This window comes from Mastigoproctus giganteus, chromosome 12 (assembly GCF_048544385.1).
Source record: "Mastigoproctus giganteus isolate SK-2022 chromosome 12, ASM4854438v1, whole genome shotgun sequence".
In the NCBI taxonomy this organism is placed as follows: Eukaryota; Metazoa; Arthropoda; class Arachnida; order Uropygi; family Thelyphonidae; genus Mastigoproctus; species Mastigoproctus giganteus.
In genome coordinates this window covers 73,751,711-73,773,918 of record NC_143586.1, presented here as the reverse complement: position 1 = coordinate 73,773,918, position 22,208 = coordinate 73,751,711, and the positions used below count along the sequence as shown (strand labels likewise).

The 22,208-nt window shown below is 35.1% G+C and overlaps 1 protein-coding gene across 1 annotated transcript in view; it reads left to right on the top strand.

Moving 5' to 3' along the window:
* Window positions 1-1,056: 1,056 nt before the first annotated feature.
* LOC150077197 (uncharacterized) overlaps window positions 1,057-22,208 on the top strand; it is a 40,502-nt gene continuing 19,350 nt past the window's right edge. Inside the window, exons 1-2 of the mRNA XM_090386849.1 lie at window positions 1,057-1,157; window positions 10,560-10,677. Of these exons, the coding sequence (XP_090242975.1) occupies window positions 1,150-1,157; window positions 10,560-10,677 (126 nt within the window). The 5' untranslated portion in view covers window positions 1,057-1,149. The remainder of the gene's footprint in view (window positions 1,158-10,559; window positions 10,678-22,208) is intronic.

Below are 22,208 nucleotides of genomic sequence, written 5' to 3'. Positions count from 1 at the left end.
CGGGCTATGGTCAGTCTCTTGATGGCCGACTTCGTATGGTGTTTGCGGCTTTTGGTGATCATTATACTGGTCGAACTTATAATATCCTACAGCTCCGTGGTGCTCAAATCTCTGAAGTCGAAGGAGTAGGTTAGTATTGGAATATATAAGTATTTTTGGCTGTGACCATATTCCCGCAATTCAGCTTTGATTTTAGAAACCTGCTCAGTCTCTGTTTGTATTTCTCAGTCAGGCGGACCTTGATCTCCTTGTGTTCTAACTAGTGTGCCTGCATCATCTCCAGATATTTGCATGTTTCTCCCTCTATCATTTTCACAACATGGCTTAGTTAATCGGTCTCAGGCGAGGGTAGCATGGTTTTTTCTTCCGGAAACTGGTTTTTCTTCCAGACATGCAATTTGCTGAACTCTTCGGTGATCCGGAATAGCTGTTGGAGATGATTCTGAATTGCCGTATAGAGTTTGATGTCATCCATGTACATCAGCTGAGAGAGGGTGTATACGTTATTTTTCCATCTTTTAGGGTAGATTCGTACTTGCTCTTATTGAGCATAGTGGACAGTGGGTTCAGTGGTAGAGAGAACTATAGTGGGCTCAGGGCATCTCTCTAGAAGATTCCTTTTCTGATGGGTATCAGTCTAGTCTTGATGTTCTAGACTTTAGTGGTGCTCCTCCACTTTGCCATGATTGCTTCTAGGAAGCGTGTCAGGGTCGGGTACAGGCTGTATTACAGAAAAAGGTGGCAGGTGTTGCTAATGCAACGGAAACTCAGTGTATATTTTTATATTTACAATATTTACTAATGTATTTATATATATATATTTATAATAAATAAAATATTTATTATTTACTTTCAGATATGAAATGAACGAACTTGTGAAAACCTATTCACATCTGCAAGATGACTTCCACGAAAGACCACCTAGCTTACGTGTTCGGGAAATCGATACTGACTGGGGTGCCCCAAATAATATCGAGCAAAAACATTATCAGGAAGATTGAAAGGATCGCAATTCTAGTGGCATGTCTCTGTGGCTTCATGGCCTACACGGTTCGATTTTTATTGTTATATCTGCAATATCCTTGCTATCCCAGTATCAACTTAGTGTACGAGAAGAACATTCAGATCCCAGCCATCACTGTGTGTAATATGAACGGGTGGGTATCGCTGCTACAAACACTTTTTTACATAAAAAAATAATTTAAATGAGCCCATTTATTTTTAAAAAAATAAACCCAAATTTTTGGCAGTTGGTGTACGAATTTTTTGAATTGTTGTGATACGATATATACTTCAATGGGGTTGAAGCAAAGTTTTACTTTGAAATGCTATGATATACATATGTTAAGGAATACGATGATAAATTGAGTCAGGCATTTAAGAAGGAACTGAGGTAGATTATCATCTCTAGCAGTTGTTATTGCTAGATGGTTGACGGCAGGTATGAATCTTGCCAGAGGTTGTATTTCCAAATCATTTTCTAATTGTGAAGTGTAGGAATTGTGGTTTATTTGGATTCTGGTAGTATGATCAAGCCAGGCATCAAAATAGTTGGGAAATTCCACTAAAGTTTGTGTATTAGGTAGGTTCCCTTTCCGCGGAGTTTCCTGCAATTATAGTTTGGTAATTCCCGTTTTTTACTGTTGGTGATCTCCTTCATTTTGAAATATGCAGATCTGTCCTGTGGGTTTTCTAAGACCTTCCACAGTGACTGGAGGTTCCTTGAGTTTTAATAAGTTAAAGAGTTGTGGAGGTCCACTAAGCGTTTGCTTTTGTAGTTATGGTTGGTTTCTTGAATGCAGAAGTCTCAGCAACTAGATTCAACCATCTAGTGAGCTAAATAGCATAGCCAGGCCAAAGCTGTAGTCATTGAGGGGTCCCAAGGAAGAATCGAGGCAGTAAAAATCGTTTTCGAATATTTAAATGAACTGGTCCAGATCACTTTAGTTTGAGGCTTCAGTAAGAGTCTTACTAAAACAATGCTGAACAAGGGAAAAATGTCCGACATGTAGATGACTGCAGCATCGCTACCCCACGATGCTTTCTTGATGTTCCAAGCGCTTAATCGCATGCTGCATTTGCAGTGCTTAGGAACTTTGTTTAATTTTCAATCCCATTTTTTTTAGGCACGTCACATTTTGTCATAATTAGTGAAGTGAGTTGAGTTTATTTCTAATGCCTCTTGAATTCTGGTAGAAAATATAATTATGAATGGGATAAATTATTAAATGGGATGTATTTGACTGCTGAACAACTCAGATGATTTTGTGCGGGAAACGATTGTGGGCATTGTGTGATTCTGATTAGGACCGCTTTGAGCAGTGCTTCCTTATTGCATCTCTGCAGAGGGAGTCACTTCGTAATGCCTTATTTGTAACATGGGAAATTAGGGGGTGATCTCATGAGAGTTGGAGAGAATGTTCGAATGATCAGATCCATAGCTCAAAATGAACTTTGATGTACAGATTCATAGTCAGGCTGGGTAAAGTCATTGTGGTACGATGTTGTTGTTGTTGATGATGGGATTTTAAGTGTAATGGCCGCTTAGGCCATATTGCACTTACGAAAGTGGTGCATACTGCCTGAGTTTGTTGATTTAGAAGCAGTTAAAAACGACTATACAATCCTATCCGTTTTAGGAAGGAAAGAATTCTGCGAGATTTGATTTTTCGCCTATGATATGGCTAAGTGACAAAGGTTCCTTTAAGCTTGCCAGAGAACTGAATGACACTAGTCGAGCATTATCCCTCTGGTGTGGCATGGGCATGCCCACTGAACATTTGGGGGCCACCTCCTCTATCGGTCCCTTTCTTCCTTTTCTACCCTCCAGCCTTCCTTCTCCCCACCCAAATCTGTCTACCTTCACAGCGCACAGCCCCACATGTCAAAATTGTATCCACACCAAAATTGCTTGCCCGACCCTTTTCGGCCAAAAAAAAATAAAATAAATAAAACTCATCCAGCGTACAATCCATTCTCGCTCTTAAGGCAAATCTCTATGACCAAACAAAGCACTAACAGCGATTAAAGCAATGTCTTTTTTTTTTTTTTTTTTTTTTTTTTTTATAAGTCCTAGCCATTGAAATCTGAGGAAAGTAGGTGGCAGGACCTGCCAGAGTACTTATTCCTTATTGGTAACACCTGGCTAGCATCCACGTGGCGCGGTATGGGCAACGTTGGGTCCCATCAGGGGCCCGATGGCCAATAAGCCAGATGAACAATGGGCACAACAGACTACACTATATACGATCCACACACTTTAAATCTCTGGCTTGTCACTCGATACAGAGAACACCGCGGAGATGGGAGAAATCCCAGGAGCCGCTAGACCCTCAACATACCAAATACCAAATTATCATATTGGTATTGGTACTGGTATTGGTGTTTAAAGGCACAAGGGCAACTAAGGCCAAAATGTGCCAGGTCCTACATTATTATTCTAAGGTAATATAATATGTTCTATTTTGGCATCATAGGAATTCATATATATGTATTTCCTTCAGAAATGTATAGAGTGTAGCTAGGTTAGCACTATTGCCAATCATGTGGTTAAGCGATAACGGTTCTTGTAGTTGTGATTGAGAGTGGAAAATTATTCTGAAAGGAGAATAGTGAGGACAATCTAAAAGTATATGCTTGACTGTAAGCGGTAGTGAACAATGCGTGCATCGAGGTGGGTCATCCCCCATGAGTAGAAACATATGGGTTAGATGAGTATGTCCAATCCTTAGTCTTGCTAGAACAACTTCTTCCTGTCTATTTTGTCTAAAGCTGGAAATCCATAACGCAGGTTCTTTTTTGATTTGGAGCAACTTGTTATTACTTTGTGCCTTCCATATTTCTGACCACTGAAACATACAGACTTTTTTTATGTGCTTCAAATAATCTCTATATGGTACTTTATAATTTGCTGGTGTTGTACTGTTTGGATTTTTGGCTTCCTGATCTGCTCTCTCATTGCCTAAGATACCAGAATGCCCTGGGATCCAGCAGAATTTCACTGAATGATTCCTACTTCGTAGGTGGTTTAAGTAGCAAATGATTTGTTTTTCGATTGGTTGTGATATTGAAAACTGATTACCCAAAGCAGACACTGCACTCAATGAATCAGTGTATATTATACTGCTAGTATTGTGGACAGTGTTAATATTCTGTAAGGCTAGTTTAATTGCATATAACTCAGCAGTATAACTGCTACATTCAACTGGTAGTGATATGGAGACTGTAAAAGATGGAAAGACAGCTGCGGCACCAGCTGTAGAATCTGTTTTTGAGCCATCTGTATATATTTGGTAGCTTTGTATATTGTTGAGGGCATGTTCTTTATGTAGTTGTTTGATATTTTCATTTGCCAGGGAGTTCTTTCCCCATTGCTGAAAGTGCGTATCACAGTGAGGGAGATTTACAGACCAGGGTGGATCAGGAATATCGCTTTCTTTAAGTATGTTATCAAAATCAATATTCCAGGTGTGAAGCAAATCTTTTAGTCTCATGCCAGTTGGTCTATTTTCATTCGGTTTACTGTTATAGAACGTTGTCCACTCAGGGTTGGAAAGCAACGGTCGAACGGGATGGTCTGGAAGGCTCTGAATTTTAGCTCCATAATTTAGAAGCAACATTTTCCTTCGAAGGTGAAGTGGAGGTTCGTGTGCCTCTACATACAGACTCTGAACAGGGGATGTTCTAAATGCGCCCAGAGAAGTTCGAAGGGCACTGTGTTGGATGGTATTAAGTCTGATTAATGCGCTTTTCCTAGCTGAATCATATACAATAGCACCGTAGTCTAAACGAGATCTGATAATAGCACGATACAAATGTAACAGAGTGTACCTATCAGCTCCCCATGTCATAGCAGAAATGGACCTAAGTATATTAAGTTTCTTTAGACAGACAGTTCGGAGGTGTGTGATATGTGAAACAAAGTTCAGTTTGGTGTCCAATATTAATCCTAAAAAACGGAAATTACTGGTGAGAGGGATCAAATGGTTTTTTAATCTGAGTTCTGGTTCTTGGTGTAGCTTACGTTTTTTGCAAAAGTGAACTGCAATTGTTTTTTGGTCTGATAAACGATATCCATTCTGCATTGCCCATGCCTCCAACTTATTTATAGAGAGTTGCAGCTGTCTTTCAATGGTATGTATATTTTTGGAACGGCAAGATATAGTTAGATCATCAGCATACATATATAGTTCTACAGTATTTGGGATGTTGTGTGTTATGGTGTTCAGTCTAAGTGAAAAAAGGGTAGAGCTCAGTACTGATCCTTGCGGGATACCTTCTTCTTGAGTGTAGTACCGGGAAAGTACAGATTGATAGCGGACCTGAAAGCTTCTGTATTGAAGAAAATTTTTAACGAATTCTGGTAAGTGCCCTCGCAATCCTATGGAATGAAGCTCTCTCAATATGCCGTATCTCCAGGTAGTGTCGAAAGCCTTTTCTATATCGAGACTTACCATTACAAGATGTTCATTTTTGACGTAAGCATTGCGGATGTTAGTCTCAGCTTTCACCATTAGATCTAAAGTGGATCTGTTTTGTCGGAAACCAAACTGATTGTTGTTCATCAGTTGTTTAGTTTCAAGAGCCCGGGTAAGCCGTCTGTGTATCATTCTTTCTAGGATTTTACTTAGGCAGCTAGTTAGAGAAATAGGTCGGTAATTTTCTAGAAATGTGTGATCTTTTCCTGGTTTAGGAAAGGCCAAAATGATGGAATGATGCCAGGAAGATGGATACGTACCCTCAAGAAAAATCCGATTATAGAACATTAATAGTAAATTCAAGGCTGTACTGTTTATATGTTTCAGCATTACATAATATATACCATCAGGTCCAGCTGCACTGTTAGGTGATCTTTTTAATGCTGTTTGCAGTTCAAATAGGTTAAACGGTTGATTATAGCCAATATATTGGGAAGTATGGAATTTTATTTTGTACCTTTCTGCTGAAACTTTGATTTTAAGAAAGGAGTTGCTATATGCTGACGTGGCAGATGTTTGGTAAAAGTTCTCTGCAAGGACGTTAGCTATTTCTTGACATGGAAAAATTTCCTGTCCATTTTTGATTAAGATGGGAGAAGGAAGAGTTGGATATTTCCCATTTAATTGCCGAATCTTTTTCCAGATGAGACGACTGCTAGTATCTTTTGTAATAGTGGAGGCAAACTGTATCCACGATTCCTTTTTGGCTTTTCTTCTAACTTGCCTAGCTTTTGACTTTAGCCTTTTATACTGAATTAGGTTGTTGGTAGTTGGGAACTTCCGGAACAGGTTCCAAGCTTTATTTTTTTCCTTTTTGGCATTGGTACAAGCTTCATTCCACCAGCGTTTAAGGTTTTTGTGTTTAAATGTGGAGGCTTGAGGTATTGCTTCGGAGGCAGTGGTCAGTATTTGTTTGGTAATATGCTCTGTTGCATCATCAATGGATTGTAGTTTGATCAATTGGCTATCAAAAGAAAGACGGGTTGAAAACTTTTTCCAGTCTGCTCTGGAGAATTTCCATTTTGAGCGGTTATCAGGATATGATGTTTGAAGCGTTTGGATTCTGCATATGATTGGAAAATGATCACTGTTGTGTGGGTCGTTTAATACTGTCCATTCTATACTGGGGTATAATTTGGGGGAACAGAGTGTTAAATCAATTGCTGACATAGATCCAGTGGAAAGGTGAGTATAAGTATTTTCACCAGTGTTCAGTAATGTTAGATTCAGTTGGTCTAGTATCGTCTCGATCAAGTGTCCTCTACTGTCCATGTGGTCTGATCCCCACAATGGATGATGCGCGTTGAAATCACCAAAGATACAGAAAGGTGGTGGTATCTGTCTTATAAGGTCTTCTAGTTCTTTAAACGTGCACATCTTGTTAGGTGGAAGGTACAGAGATACTAGAGTTAGAATTTGCCCAACTGATACACGTACGGCAATGCCTTCTAAGTGGGTTTGAAGCGGAATTTTTCTAGATGGTATTTTACAGTCAACTAGAATCGCGACGCCTCCACGTGCGGATAATGAGGAGTTTCTATCTTTTCTGTAAAATGTAAAATTTCTGATTGATGGAGTGACTTGTGGAGTTAGATTAGTCTCTTGTATGCAAACGGCTATAGGACCATATCGGGAGATTAAATCATAGATGTCATCGGTACTGCTTCGTAAACCTCTACAATTCCATTGAACAATGTTCTGCATTATCGGGGTTTGAGGAGGGAAGGCGAGTCTGTCTGTTTCTTGTGAGTGGGTTGCTTTTGACGGTCGTATTTCATTTTATCTTTTCTAGGGAAATTGGGACGTCCGGAATCTGTACCCTCTTCTACGTCATCAGTTTGACCTGATGAAAATCCAGTCTCCATATCATCTTCTGCATGAAGATCAAGTACTGTTTCATCGTGTGTAGTTATATTTTCAGAGTCCATTCTATTTGAGTTTGCCTTTTGTGATTCAGTGGCTTGTTGCCTTCGTGATTTATTTGACATTTTATCACATGATTTTATTTTAGGCGGAACTGTGATAGGGGTATTGCTTATTTCATCAACTACAACGGGTTTGCTGATAGGTTGAGGTGTTGACAGCACAGATCGTGCCCATTCTGCAATGGATGTATTTGGCGGAATTGATACATCAGTTTGGGTTGAAACAGCTTGGCATTTTAGTGTAACGGCAGCGTACGTGGTTTTTGGGACAGTTGATTTTATTTGCTTTCTTGCTTCTTGATATGTGACCTTATTCTCAGTCTTGTACTTTTGTATTCTTTTTTCAATTTTCCAGAGTTCGCATGATTTTGAGTAGGCTGGATGGTCATTCTTGCAATTTGGACATTCCGGAGCCTTTGCAGTGCACTCTGTTTGTGAATGGTTTTTTGACCCGCAGTTAGGACAAGTATTTTCGCCTCTACATGTTGTTTGGGAGTGACCAAACTTTTGGCACTTGAAACATCTTAGAGGGTTTGGAATGTATGGGCGGATACGGCAGTTTAGGTAGCCTGCTTTAACTGAGGTCGGCAAATTTGGTGTACTAAAGGTCAGTATAATATTACGTGTGGGAACAAGTTTGTCATCCTTCTTTATCATAATTCTTCTTGCTTGAGTTACTTTCTGTTCTGCTAATTCCATGACTATCTCCTCAAATTATCATATAGAGTACATTCCAGAAGTATGTGTTTGACTGTGAGTGGTGTATGACAATGATTACACTGAGGAGGGTCATTCCCTGATAGGAGGAACAAATGAGTTAAATGAGTATGGCCGATTCTGGTTCTGGCTAGAATTACTTCTTGTCTGTTTGCAATGGGGTTAGAAGCCCATAATTTTTGTAAGGGTTTTATTTGGAGTAGTTTATTATAGATTGCGTTTGCCACTGAAGGGTTAATTGATCTTTACATATTCTTTGTATATTCATTTTATAATCTGTGACCGGTACTAGGGAATTCGTTGGGGCTGAGCTGGATGGATTTTTGGCAGCATCATCTGCAATTTCATTTCCTGGTATTCCCGTATGGCCTGGGATCCAGCAGAAGATAACCTTTTGCTGATGTTCTCTGAGACGTATCAACTGTGTTTTGATGAGCTTTAATAACGGGTGAGTAGGCGGGGAATTGTTTTGCAATGCTAATACGGAACCTGGCGAGTCTGTGTATATTATGCTCTTTTAAATTGACACATGGAAAATATTTTCTAATGCAAGCTTTATGGCATATAATTCAGTCGTGTAGCTACTACACTCTGTTGAAAGAGATAGTGAAATGATAGTATCAGGGAGTACCACTGCTGCGCCCGTTCCACTCTCAGACTTCGATCCATCTGTATATATTTTAGCGAAGTCGGGATAATGTTGAGTATGCTCAATGTGTAGCTGTTGGATGATAGAGAGTGTTTTCCACACTGGTGGAAATAATTGTTACAAGACGGCATGATGACAGACCATGGAGGTTCGGGATCTGTTGGATCTTGCATGATTTTATTGAAGTTTATATCCCAATCTTCTGCTAGAAGTTTTAGACTAATATCAGCAGGCCGAACTGACTGTGGTTTGTTTCTATAGAGGGTCATATACACCGGATCATATAGTATTGATCAATTAGGATGGGTCACCTGGCTTTGGATCTTGGTTGCATAGTTCAACAGCAACATCTTTCTCCTGATGTTTAGAGGAGGTTGATGGGCTTCAACATACAAACTTTGCACTGGAGATGTTCTGAACGCACCTAGTGCTCCCTACGCCAGGTGGAAATGTAGGGGTTCGAATTCCTATCAGAAATACCATGAATTTTTATGGACTTTTTTTTTTTTCACGCGTGGCCCAGTTAGTCGGTCTCAGGCGAGGAGTTGCATTGTTTCTCCCTCTCTTAAATTCAGGTTTTTCGTACAACAAACAACAAATCGACAGCAAAATGCACGCAACATACAGACACAATATACTGGCGCATCAAATTTGATTTGGTAACTAACACTCTGGGGCATTTCGTTAAGTAGACATTGATTCCTACACTACTATTAGTGATGTAAGGTTTTAGGCGCATATTGCCCCATATCTAATATGTCTGAAAATTAAGCGTTGTGTTGATTGATTTGTTTGCTGGATGAAAAGCCCTAGTGTCTGGGAGAAAAACACCATGCTGCCCTCGTCTGAGACTGACTAATTCAGTCACGTTGTAAAAGAGATCCATGAAAATTCCTCGCATCATTAACAGGATTCGAATTCCGATCTTTTCCACCCTGTGTGGGCAGGACGATGATTATACCAACTGTATTCCCCACGAGGGCTTTCCTGTATTGCACGTAGTGGGCTTTCCTATATTCAATTTGGTATTACCATCCAATATCAACTACCACCGGATTCTGCACCATCCCTTCCAACTTTTATACATTCATGTTCAAGAATGATTCTCGAGGAGAATTGTTCTTGAACATGAATTAGCATCTTTGTAAGATAGGAGATCGAGATCTATTGGACAGTCGGAATTTGAATGCCAGAATGCGGATTATATCAAATATTCGCCTTCGGCGACACTGTTCACAATATAACATTCACGAAGAACATTTTGTTCTGTTAATTTTGTCGTGCAGTGTATTTTAGAAGTTTTATATTCATATTTATTATAAGATATTGCATGACACAGAAAACAGTGCATTGATTATAGGACTTTATTCTCTTCTTATAATTCGTCCTATTTTGATTCATTGAATACTAATTATACTATAACACAACTCAGTATAAATCTTTATTGCTTCTAAAAGACACATAATCATCACTCATGGAAATAAGGATCCTTATCAACAAGTTATAGTCGGGCTTCTTTATGGATGTTTAGACATGTATTAATCACATAATCAAACGAGAGTAACCTTACAGATTAGTAGAAATAACAGTAATCATTCTTATTATTCAGTTCTGGATGACTTGAAAACTTGAACATTCCAAGATCTAGCAAAGTTACCGATATTGCAGGATTTGAGAGGTTCCATTGTATTATCGCTTTATGTTATTTTTAATATAACATATTCCTAATCGTAAATAAAGATCCACTTATGTGTTTAGTTACCATTAAATAATTTCATTGAAAATTTTCAGATTTCGTAGAAAGCCGTTCTGTGAAAAACATCCAGAGAAATGTGCTCCAGTCAGCAACGTTAGCGAACTTTGTGAAGTTTCACCACATTTCTGTAGCAACGACACGGAAAATCTCCAGGTGAGTGTTCCATATTGATTCAGTTCGACAATAATCATCTTCTTTCGTACTATTTTCATAATTACTACTTACTAAGTTGAAATTCACGGTAATGGAGGATATTCTTGAATCCTCCTAGCCTATTGGGATTGAGAAACCATCCCTCAAATGTCAGGAGTCCATAATAATCGTGAAAATCAAATTCACGGATCTTTGTGTCCGAGATCTGTGGGTTCAACAACTGGATTGAGCAGACGATTTCTCTGGAGATGGTGAAGAATTTTATCGAACCATCACAGGGTGAAATACTCCAGCGCACTGAAGAATTAACTTAGTACTATTTTATAGTTAGGGAAGGAAGTTACGTGGTTGTTTTCCACGAAGATTAATTGCTGTATTTAATAACCACTCTTATACCACCTGGAATTAATAATAATTTATCTTGGACTCTTGGACTTTGAAAATTGACGACAATGTTTTCTATACTGCATTATTATTTCACTGGAGTTTCTGCATCAGTAATTGTCACAATTCGCAACAATTTGCAACAATATGCAAACACGAATAAAAAGTGCTTCTCAACTGAAAATTCCTCAGTTTCAAATGAGGAGGGCAACAGCCTGTTGAGATTAATGTATGCTCGGTATCGAAGGAAGGTTCGCCAAGTTAAAAGCCTGATGGTCGTTGCACAAAATTTACTGGTTTCTTACGTTTCAATTATCTCCTTAAATTTCTCCCCATTTTCCTGTTTAAAAGAAGAATTAGCACCTTAATAAGTTGCTAAGTCTTTAGAATTTTATTAATTAACGCGAGCGGAGTGCTTTAATATTATACAGTAAAATTTCAGTGATTCGGTAACAGCAAGGAATAGTCCAGTCCGAGTTGTAGAACGCAATTATCTGTTCATGATTTCAAGTTCGGACAAAGGAACAGATTATTCAATCCAGCAACGTATGTTAACTTAATGGATTGTTAGGACCCAGATATGACAAAAAAGAAAGGGTTAGTTAATATGAGGTTAGTTACGCATTAATTTACGTTCAACTTCATTTTTAATCCACACAAAATTGAAATAAGGAGTTCAACCGAAATAGAACACAGAGATTATGGTATTTTTAATCAGTAGACTTCAGTATCTTCAATTTCAATGAGAAATACACGTTCCATCTCCAATCGTGCTGTCTTTTTTTGAATTGAACGAAAGAACTCTTATTCTACGTCCTACTGTATTTTCATTTCTCTTAGAACGTATATATACTTTTCGAATTCCTTTTCAGAATATCCATGTCCTTTAACGTTGACCCCCTCCCCCCAGCCCCTTCCCTTTCATAGTTTTCCCCAATCCAGGACCTCTACTAATGAGGGCGGGTAGTCACGCACCCGGATTTCCGAGTGAAAAACTTTCGCTTTATCTTCTACTTTCTTTTCGCTTTACTAAAATCTCCTTTTTCCCTCTCCAATCTATTAGGGTAATCCGAGGGAGCGGAGAGATTTCTAACTGTCCTGATCTTTCACCTTTCGCCTTCTGGAAACAAATTAGGAGACCCCCTTCCCTCCCTTCCCACCAGCGCCCCTTTTACAGCCTCACAATCCAGGACCTCTACTAATGAGGACGGGTAGTCACGCACCCGGATTTCCGAGTGAAAACTTTCAATCTTACTTCTACTTTCTTTCAACTTTACTAAACTCTACTACTTTCCCTCTCCAATCTATTAGGGTTATCCGAGGGAGCGGAGAGATTTCTAACTATCCTACTCTTTCTTTTTACCTTCCTTCATAGGGTCGATGCTTCATCCATTGAATCACACGTCGGAAACTTATCCACTGTTCTTTCTCATTCATTGGGATGCATTATTAAATCTTTCATTTGTGTTCATCTTTGATTTTAATCCTTATAGTGATTTCATTTAATGGTCTTAACTGTTTTAATGGGTTTCGTTCATTCTTCTGTGTAATAGGTTTATTTCATTTGTTTATTGGTAATCAATGGTTTGTACAAAGGTCTGAATATTCGGCTTTAAATAAATGCAAAATTCTTATATTGTAATTAGGTAAGGGTCAGAGGGTCTTGAAGTAGAAGCAAATCTAGGTTCTGTAATAATTCTTGCCTCACATATTGCTTTCCTCCTTGAACTGCGTTGCTATTTCTCCTTCTTGTTTTGCCATACGATATTCAGCCCGGTCTTCACCTTCTCTACTTTCTTCAAATCAATATTCCTTTTGCCACACTATTTATCTTTGATTCCAGGCAAATCAATAGGGAAATCTTCATCATTTAATAGCTTTCTTTATACAATTATTATTGTATTCTTTTTTACTTTATTGCAGCTTGAAACCTAGTCGCAATTGGTGCTTTTAAGTTATACTTTTAATATTGTCCAGTGTCTTTTCGCCTCCTTTGTCCTACTTACTGTCAGAATCCTCAGAAAGACTCTACCAATCCTGTTTCCTTTGACACAAAAAGCTAAGTAGGATTCCCTAGATTATATTGGAAGGTACTTTGGATAATTTTTCTTCATTTAAAATTATTAAAGTTTAGAATATGTCATTAAATTCTCGTTTAAGAAAAATCTGTTCTGTGTAAATACGAGAAGGTACTCAGATTATAGAGGTTTCGAATTAATGAAGTTTTATTGTAGTTATATTAAAGCTGTTATAAAAGAAGCGACCCTACCAACTAATACCCTGTCTTTTCCCATCCTCACCCAACCTTATACTTCCTTGCAACAACTTTTCCGATCCTCCTTTACATTCCTTTACCTCTCCTGCTCCCCAAACCCTAACCCCCTCTCTTAAAACAACTCTAATTCCAATTCTGTTCGTTCCAATCTCTACCTTTATTATTTAACCCTCACTCAAATTCCCCTCCAATCTCCCACAACTACTTCATCCCCTCTTACCCCACATCTCTTACCCATGCAAAAGCTGTGTCTCAGTTCCTCACCACATGACCTTTCCATTCCTTACTTCCATTAACAGTTTTTAAGTTTTATATTAAATATACACCCCTCTCCCTCCAACCATATTCAATTCTTCAAAGGTGCTTTAAAGCTGATCTTCGTCCCTTTTCATCTCTCTTATACATAATGGCCTGCAGTCTCTTATTACAGACTCTTTTAACCGCATTGAAATATTTAACTGCAACGTGTTAACTGTCGGTATGCAGGTCTGCCCTCCCAATCCTTCAATGCTTGTCCCATTGCCTCGGGGTTCCAGCTATGAATAAACTACACCCCTCGTCTACATCTACATACACATATATAAGGATGAGCCATTTGTCAGTTTTCCAATAAGATATGCACTTTCTTGAGACTTAAATTAAAACAGAACGATTCATTTCAATAATGATAAAATGGCTAAAGTGTCTCTCTTCTATTCTCTGTTTGGTTAAAAGATAATGAGCATACGCTTAATGCTGGACCACCCGTAGAATCCTTGGGATCTGGTACTTAGATAAAATGAATTTATCTTCACCCACGTGAATCGTCTGTCCACGTGACTCTATTATTAAAACTGCTACTATCGCTTTCCTGTACTGACAACCGAAAACGAGTAAAATCCAAAAAAGTTAATTCTTTTCAGCTTTTTGAAGCAATAATTTAATTTTTGCAAAATTTCGGTAGCTTGTTTCAAACTTAATTTAGTTAAAATGTATTACAGTACGTTTAAGGCCTTTTTAAATATCTTGGAACGTTTAGTTTTCGATTTTACTTTTAGGCTTAATTTTTTATGAGAATTCAACCAAACAGATAGAATACGTAAGTCACTTTAAAAACAGTTTGCTGTTTCATATTATTATATAGAGTAGGATGCAGTGATTAGCGGTCTACTGGGATACAATTTTAATTAGCATTGTCATAAATGCGTCACGTAGAATAATATTAAATTAAGTAATATGAGCGTGAAATAAACAGTGTTCCAAAGAACTTAATTAGTAATTTAAAAACTGGCATATTCCTACGAGTGTCTGTTCCGGAATTTACTGGTACCTCATCAAACAGCGGGTGATTTCTAGTGACCAGGTGCGTTCTTTACACTTGATGGTCCCCTAGTCAGTTGACATCTGGTGTTACCTGACAAGGAGACCACCTAGTCATATTAAGGAGACCATCTACCATTTGATGAGGGATCAACAAAATCCGAAACAGGCTTTTGAATAAATAGCTTGTTTCGGAATATGTTGATCCCTCATCAAATGGTAGATGGTCTCCTTAAGATGATTAGGTGGTTAAACCAGGGTCTTGTTTTTGCGCAACGCATCTGCTGTCCTGTTAATGTTGAAGTTGTGGATGGGGGTCCAATATTTCATGGACAAGTTTCTGGGCACCATCCAGATGTCCAGAAACTTGCCTATGAAACCAGTGTGATTAGATTAATATTTATTTTTTAATAAGTAGTTAATTAACGATTATAAGGCCATTCAAAAAATTTGACCAGAGGAATGCATTATCTTTAGTTAAAAACATGCCCGATTTAAGTGGTTTCGATATACATGGTTGTTCATAGAAACACATCCTCGATGTAAATCGGAGACTGCCTGTACTCCTTTTTCTGATTTTCTTTCGTCGAAAATCACTACCGTTTATTCATAGCTGTAATACCGAAAAAAGTTTTGGATATATCATTGCAATATAAGAGGTTAATGCCCTTGTGCAAGGCTTGATGTAACTTTACTTCCCAAATCTTCAAAGTTATTGGGCATACGTTGATAGCAAGTGGGCTCGAGTCGCGCTCATGGGAAACTCAAACGAATGTCAAAAAAAACCTGAAATCATCGATGCGCAAGTCTACAGTTCACACCTATCCGATGTTTAATTACTCTACACGTCTTATCCCAAAATGAAAATATTGAGTTCGATTTCACACAGTTAAAAGTTGAAGATTTTAGAATACGGCGTGATTTTAAATTGCTGTTTAGATTAAAATATAACTAAAATTTAAATGTCATAACGTCTCAGTAATGAACGCGATACAGTCTTGAAAAGTCTGTCGTTAACTCGAAACACCGAAAAGAAAAATTCATCCTCCAAAACAAAAAATTCCATTAAAACAAACTAAACGTTTCAAGATATTGGAACGTTTAGTTTGTTTTAATGGAATCTTTAAGGGACGGCTCAATCACAATGTTGTTGAGCCGTCCCTTAAGACAACTGGCTCAACCACATTGTGAAAAAGGCAGAGAGAGAGAGAGAGAGAGAGAGAAACGTAAACGTGTAACTGCCATCCATTAATGAAAAAGTTGATATTCAAAAATTCTAGGAAGGATGGTTGTGAACCCTAGGCCTGCGTGACTTTGTGGCTCTGCCACTATAACAACTAATAACTAACGTAATTAACAGAACTAATTGCAACTAGTTCGAACTAAACTAACATATTACTAACATTCTAACTAAACTAACATATTACTAACATTCTAACTAAACTAACATATTACTAACATTCTAACTAAACTAACATATTACTAACATTCTAACTAAATTAACATATTACTACCATTCTAACTACACTAACATATTACTAACATTCTAACTAAACTAACAGTAGTATTACATATTGAGTATTACAGCTCTGATTCCTACTATCTGACTAAACTAACATATTACTAACATTCTAACTAAACTATCATATTACTAACATTCTAACTAAACTAACATATTACTAACATTCTAACTAAACTATCATATTACTAACATTCTAACTAAACTAAGAGTAGTATTACATATTGAGTATTACAGCTCTGATTCATACTATCTAACTAAACTAACATATTACTAACATTCTAACTAAACTAACATATTACTAACATTCTAACTAAACTAACATATTACTACCATTCTAACTACACTAACATATTACTAACATTCTAACTAAATTAACATATTACTAACATTCTAACTAAACTAACATATTACTATCATTCTAACTACACTAACATATTACTAACATTCTAACTAAATTAACATATTACTAACATTCTAATTAAACTATCATATTACTAACATTCTAACTAAACTATCATATTACTAACATTCTAACTAAACTATCATATTACTAACATTCTAACTAAACTATCATATTACTAACATTCTAACTAAACTATCATATTACAAACAATCTAACTAAACTAACAGTAGTATTACATATTGAGTATTACAGCTCTGATTCATACTATCTGACTAAACTAATATATTACTAACATTCTAACTAAACTAACATATTACTAACATTCTAACTAAACTAACATATTACTAACATTCTAACTAAACTAACATATTACTAACATTCTAACTAAACTAACAGTAGTATTACATATTGAGTATTACAGCTCTGATTCATACTATCTAACTAAACTAACATATTACTAACATTCTAACTAAACTAACATATTACTAACATTCTAACTAAACTAACATATTATTACCATTCTAACTACACTAACATATTACTAACATTCAAACTAAATTAACATATTACTAACATTCTAACTAAATTAACATATTACTAACATTCTAACTAAACTAACATATTACTACCATTCTAACTACACTAACATATTACTAACATTCTAACTAAATTAACATATTACTAACATTCTAACTAAACTATCATATTACTAACATTCTAACTAAACTATCATATTACTAACATTCTAACTAAACTATCATATTACAAACATTCTAACTAAACTATCATATTACAAAAATTCTAACTAAACTAACAGTAGTACTACATATTGAGTATTACAGCTCTGATTCATACTATCTAACTAAACTAACATATTACTAACATTCTAACTAAACTAACATATTACTACCATTCTAACTACACTAACATATTACTAACATTCTAACTAAATTAACATATTACTAACATTCTAACTAAACTAACATATTACTACCATTCTAACTACACTAACGTATTACTAATATTCTAACTAAACTAACATATTACTAACATTCTAACTAAACTAACATATTACTAACATTCTAACTAAATTAACATATTACTACCATTCTAACTACACTAACATATTACTAACATTCTAACTAAACTAACAGTAGTATTACATATTGAGTATTACAGCTCTGATTCGTACTATCTGACTAAACTAACATATTACTAACATTCTAACTAAATTAACATATTACTACCATTCTAACTACACTAACATATTACTAACATTCTAACTAAACTAACGGTAGTATTACATATTGAGTATTACAGCTCTGATTCGTACTATCTGACTAAACTAACATATTACTAACATTCTAACTAAACTATCATATTACTAACATTCTAACTAAACTAACATATTACTAACATTCTAACTAAACTATCATATTACTAACATTCTAACTAAACTAACAGTAGTATTACATATTGAGTATTACAGCTCTGATTCATACTATCTAACTAAACTAACATATTACTAACATTCTAACTAAACTAACATATTACTAACATTCTAACTAAACTAACATATTACTAACATTCTAACTAAACTAACATATTACTAACATTCTAACTAAACTAACATATTACTAACATTCTAACTAAACTAACATATTACTACCATTCTGACTACACTAACATATTACTAACATTCTAACTAAATTAACATATTACTAACATTCTAACTAAATTAACATATTACTAACATTCTAACTAAACTAACATATTACTGTCATTCTAACTACACTAACATATTACTAACATTCTAACTAAATTAACATATTACTAACATTCTAATTAAACTATCATATTACTAACATTCTAACTAAACTATCATATTACTAACATTCTAACTAAACTATCATATTACTAACATTCTAACTAAACTATCATATTACTAACATTCTAACTAAACTATCATATTACAAACATTCTATCTAAACTAACAGTAGTATTACATATTGAGTATTACAGCTCTGATTCATACTATCTGACTAAACTAACATATTACTAACATTCTAACTAAACTAACATATTACTAACATTCTAACTAAACTAACATATTACTAACATTCTAACTAAACTAACATATTACTAACATTCTAACTAAACTAACAGTAGTATTACATATTGAGTATTACAGCTCTGATTCATACTATCTAACTAAACTAACATATTACTAACATTGTAACTAAATTAACATATTACTAACATTCTAACTAAACTAACATATTACTACCATTCTAACTACACTAACATATTACTAACATTCTAACTAAATTAACATATTACTAACATTCTAACTAAATTAACATATTATAACATTCTAACTAAACTAACATATTACTACCATTCTAACTACACTAACATATTACTAACATTCTAACTAAATTAACATATTACTAACATTCTAACTAAACTATAATATTACTAACATTCTAACTAAACTATCATATTACTAACATTCTAACTAAACTATCATATTACAAACATTCTAACTAAACTATCATATTACAAAAATTCTAACTAAACTAACAGTAGTACTACATATTGAGTATTACAGCTCTGATTCATACTATCTAACTAAACTAACATATTACTAACATTCTAACTAAACTAACATATTACTACCATTCTAACTACACTAACATATTACTAACATTCTAACTAAATTAACATATTACTAACATTCTAACTAAATTAACATATTACTAACATTCTAACTAAACTAACATATTACTACCATTCTAACTACACTAACATATTACTAACATTCTAACTAAACTATCATATTACTAACATTCTAACTAAACTATCATATTACTAACATTCTAACTAAACTATCATATTACTAACATTCTAACTAAAGTATCATATTACAAACATTCTAACTAAACTATCATATTACAAACATTCTAACTAAACTAACAGTAGTATTACATATTGAGTATTACAGCTCTGATTCATACTATCTGACTAAACTAACATATTACTAACATTCTAACTAACTAACATATTACTAACATTCTAACTAAACTAACATATTACTAACATTCTAACTAAACTAACAGTAGTATTACATATTGAGTATTACAGCTCTGATTCATACTATCTAACTAAACTAACATATTACTAATATTCTAACTAAACTAACATATTACTAACATTCTAACTAAACTAACATATTACTACCATTCTAACTACACTAACATATTACTAACATTCTAACTAAATCAACATATTACTAACATTCTAACTAAATTAACATATTACTAACATTCTAACTAAACTAACATATTACTACCATTCTAACTACACTAACATATTACTAACATTCTAACTAAATTAACATATTACTAACATTCTAACTAAACTATCATATTACTAACATTCTAACTAAACTATCATATTACTAACATTCTAACTAAACTATCATATTACAAACATTCTAACTAAACTATCATATTACAAAAATTCTAACTAAACTAACAGTAGTACTACATATTGAGTATTACAGCTCTGATTCATACTATCTAACTAAACTAACATATTACTAACATTCTAACTAAACTAACATATTACTACCATTCTAACTACACTAACATATTACTAACATTCTAACTAAATTAACATATTACTAACATTCTAACTAAATTAACATATTACTAACATTCTAACTAAACTAACATATTACTACCATTCTAACTACACTAACATATTACTAACATTCTAACTAAACTATCATATTACTAACATTCTAACTAAACTATCATATTACAAACATTCTAACTAAACTATCATATTACAAAAATTCTAACTAAACTAACAGTAGTACTACATATTGAGTATTACAGCTCTGATTCATACTATCTAACTAAACTATCATATTACTAACATTCTAACTAAACTAACATATTACTAACATTCTAACTAAACTAACATGTTAAAAGTAATCAAAAAGTGTAGGTAAGCTAAATGAAACAAAACTAGCTAAAACTAATTAACTTTAAAACTATAACCCATAATTAAAACCAACTAACTAACTTTAAAACTATGTAACCCATAACTAACTAAAACTAACCAATCAACAAAAAACTAATTAACTAACCAAATGAAAAGCGAAAATAGCCAAATAAATTCATTCTTTAAAATAAACTATAGCTATTTAACCAAATCAGATGTAGTTTAATTACTAACCAACTAATTAAACTAACCAAGTGAGGTTAATGGTTAATTATAACTAATCAACTAAACAAACCAATCACTCGGCTAGAACGGGATCGTCAAAGACATCACCATAAAGGCAAAACAGCTTATCTGCATCTGTTTTGCCTATCATACCTGAAGCTGCTAAATTTCGTATCAGAAAGAAGGCTCACTTTCAAGTACACAATAAAAACTTGATAATAAAGAAATCCTTATCAGGCAACGTAATGTAGTCAGCAGCGATTATAAGCTGTTTGATTCTCGTACGTCGCAAGTGTTTCAAGCTTTCCAAGCTTCCCAAGAAGACAACTGTGAACCTGGATGAACTTCATATCTTCATCTCTTGCTGTTGACTTTCTCTTACAAGTCTCCAACAGGATTATTTCTTCTTACTCGTCCCTAACTAATTGAATCACTATCTATTGACACCTATACCGAATATCAGTGGCCTAAAGAACCAATGAAGACCTTTAAACTATTTCAATTGGCTACTGATTCCTGAAAAGGTTTGAGTAGTTTATTCACTCAACAATTGTTGACCACTGCTGCGGCAACCATCCAACTTGCTTCCACTCAGCAATCAATAAGAAGTCAATTACCACTGACCTCCTTGAAACACCATTCACATACAGCGGACCCTGAACGCAAGAAACCGGACATCATCTTCCTTGAAGCGTACGCATAATTACAATTCCTGATCTATTACACACTCTGAAAATAGGAAACTTCCTTTGTATCCTAAAATCCATCGTGAAAAGCCAACAACTGACGTCACATCAAGAATTTCATACCAATTTTTCCGTCACCAAGTACGTGTCTCAGTGTGGCATATCATCTACCACCCTCTTTGTAGCAGAACTGGAACTCTTATGCTGTTCCAATCCGGATTATTCTCTCAGGCTAACGATTTAAAATTCTGTTTGTTTTCTGAGACTCAAATAAATGAAAAAGTTATCCAAGATGTTGTTAGTCGACGTTCGGCACGTGAAATGTATATTTTTCCATTGGGCAAGAAATCAAGAGAAATCCACAAAATGCTTCTTTTCGCATCTATTGTGACACAAGCCAGTTTGAAAGGATTGGAACGTGTACCAAATGGCCCCTCGGCACCATCATCAGGCCATTTTATGAAACACGAAAAGCAGAAAAGAAGCGATACCCTCAAATACTCCTGACGCTGACTGGACGATGTATCTCTATTCCCAACTGACAACCGAACTGCTCTACATGGAATTGGCATAGCAAAAAGGTAATTCTATATTTCGCACTTAACATGTATATGGAAAGGGGACTCTCAACGATGATTGGAAACTACTCAAAATCTCCGGCATCACTATCTCTGAATTTTACGATCCCTGTCATCATTTAAAAAAATCGAAAACCAGCAACGCATC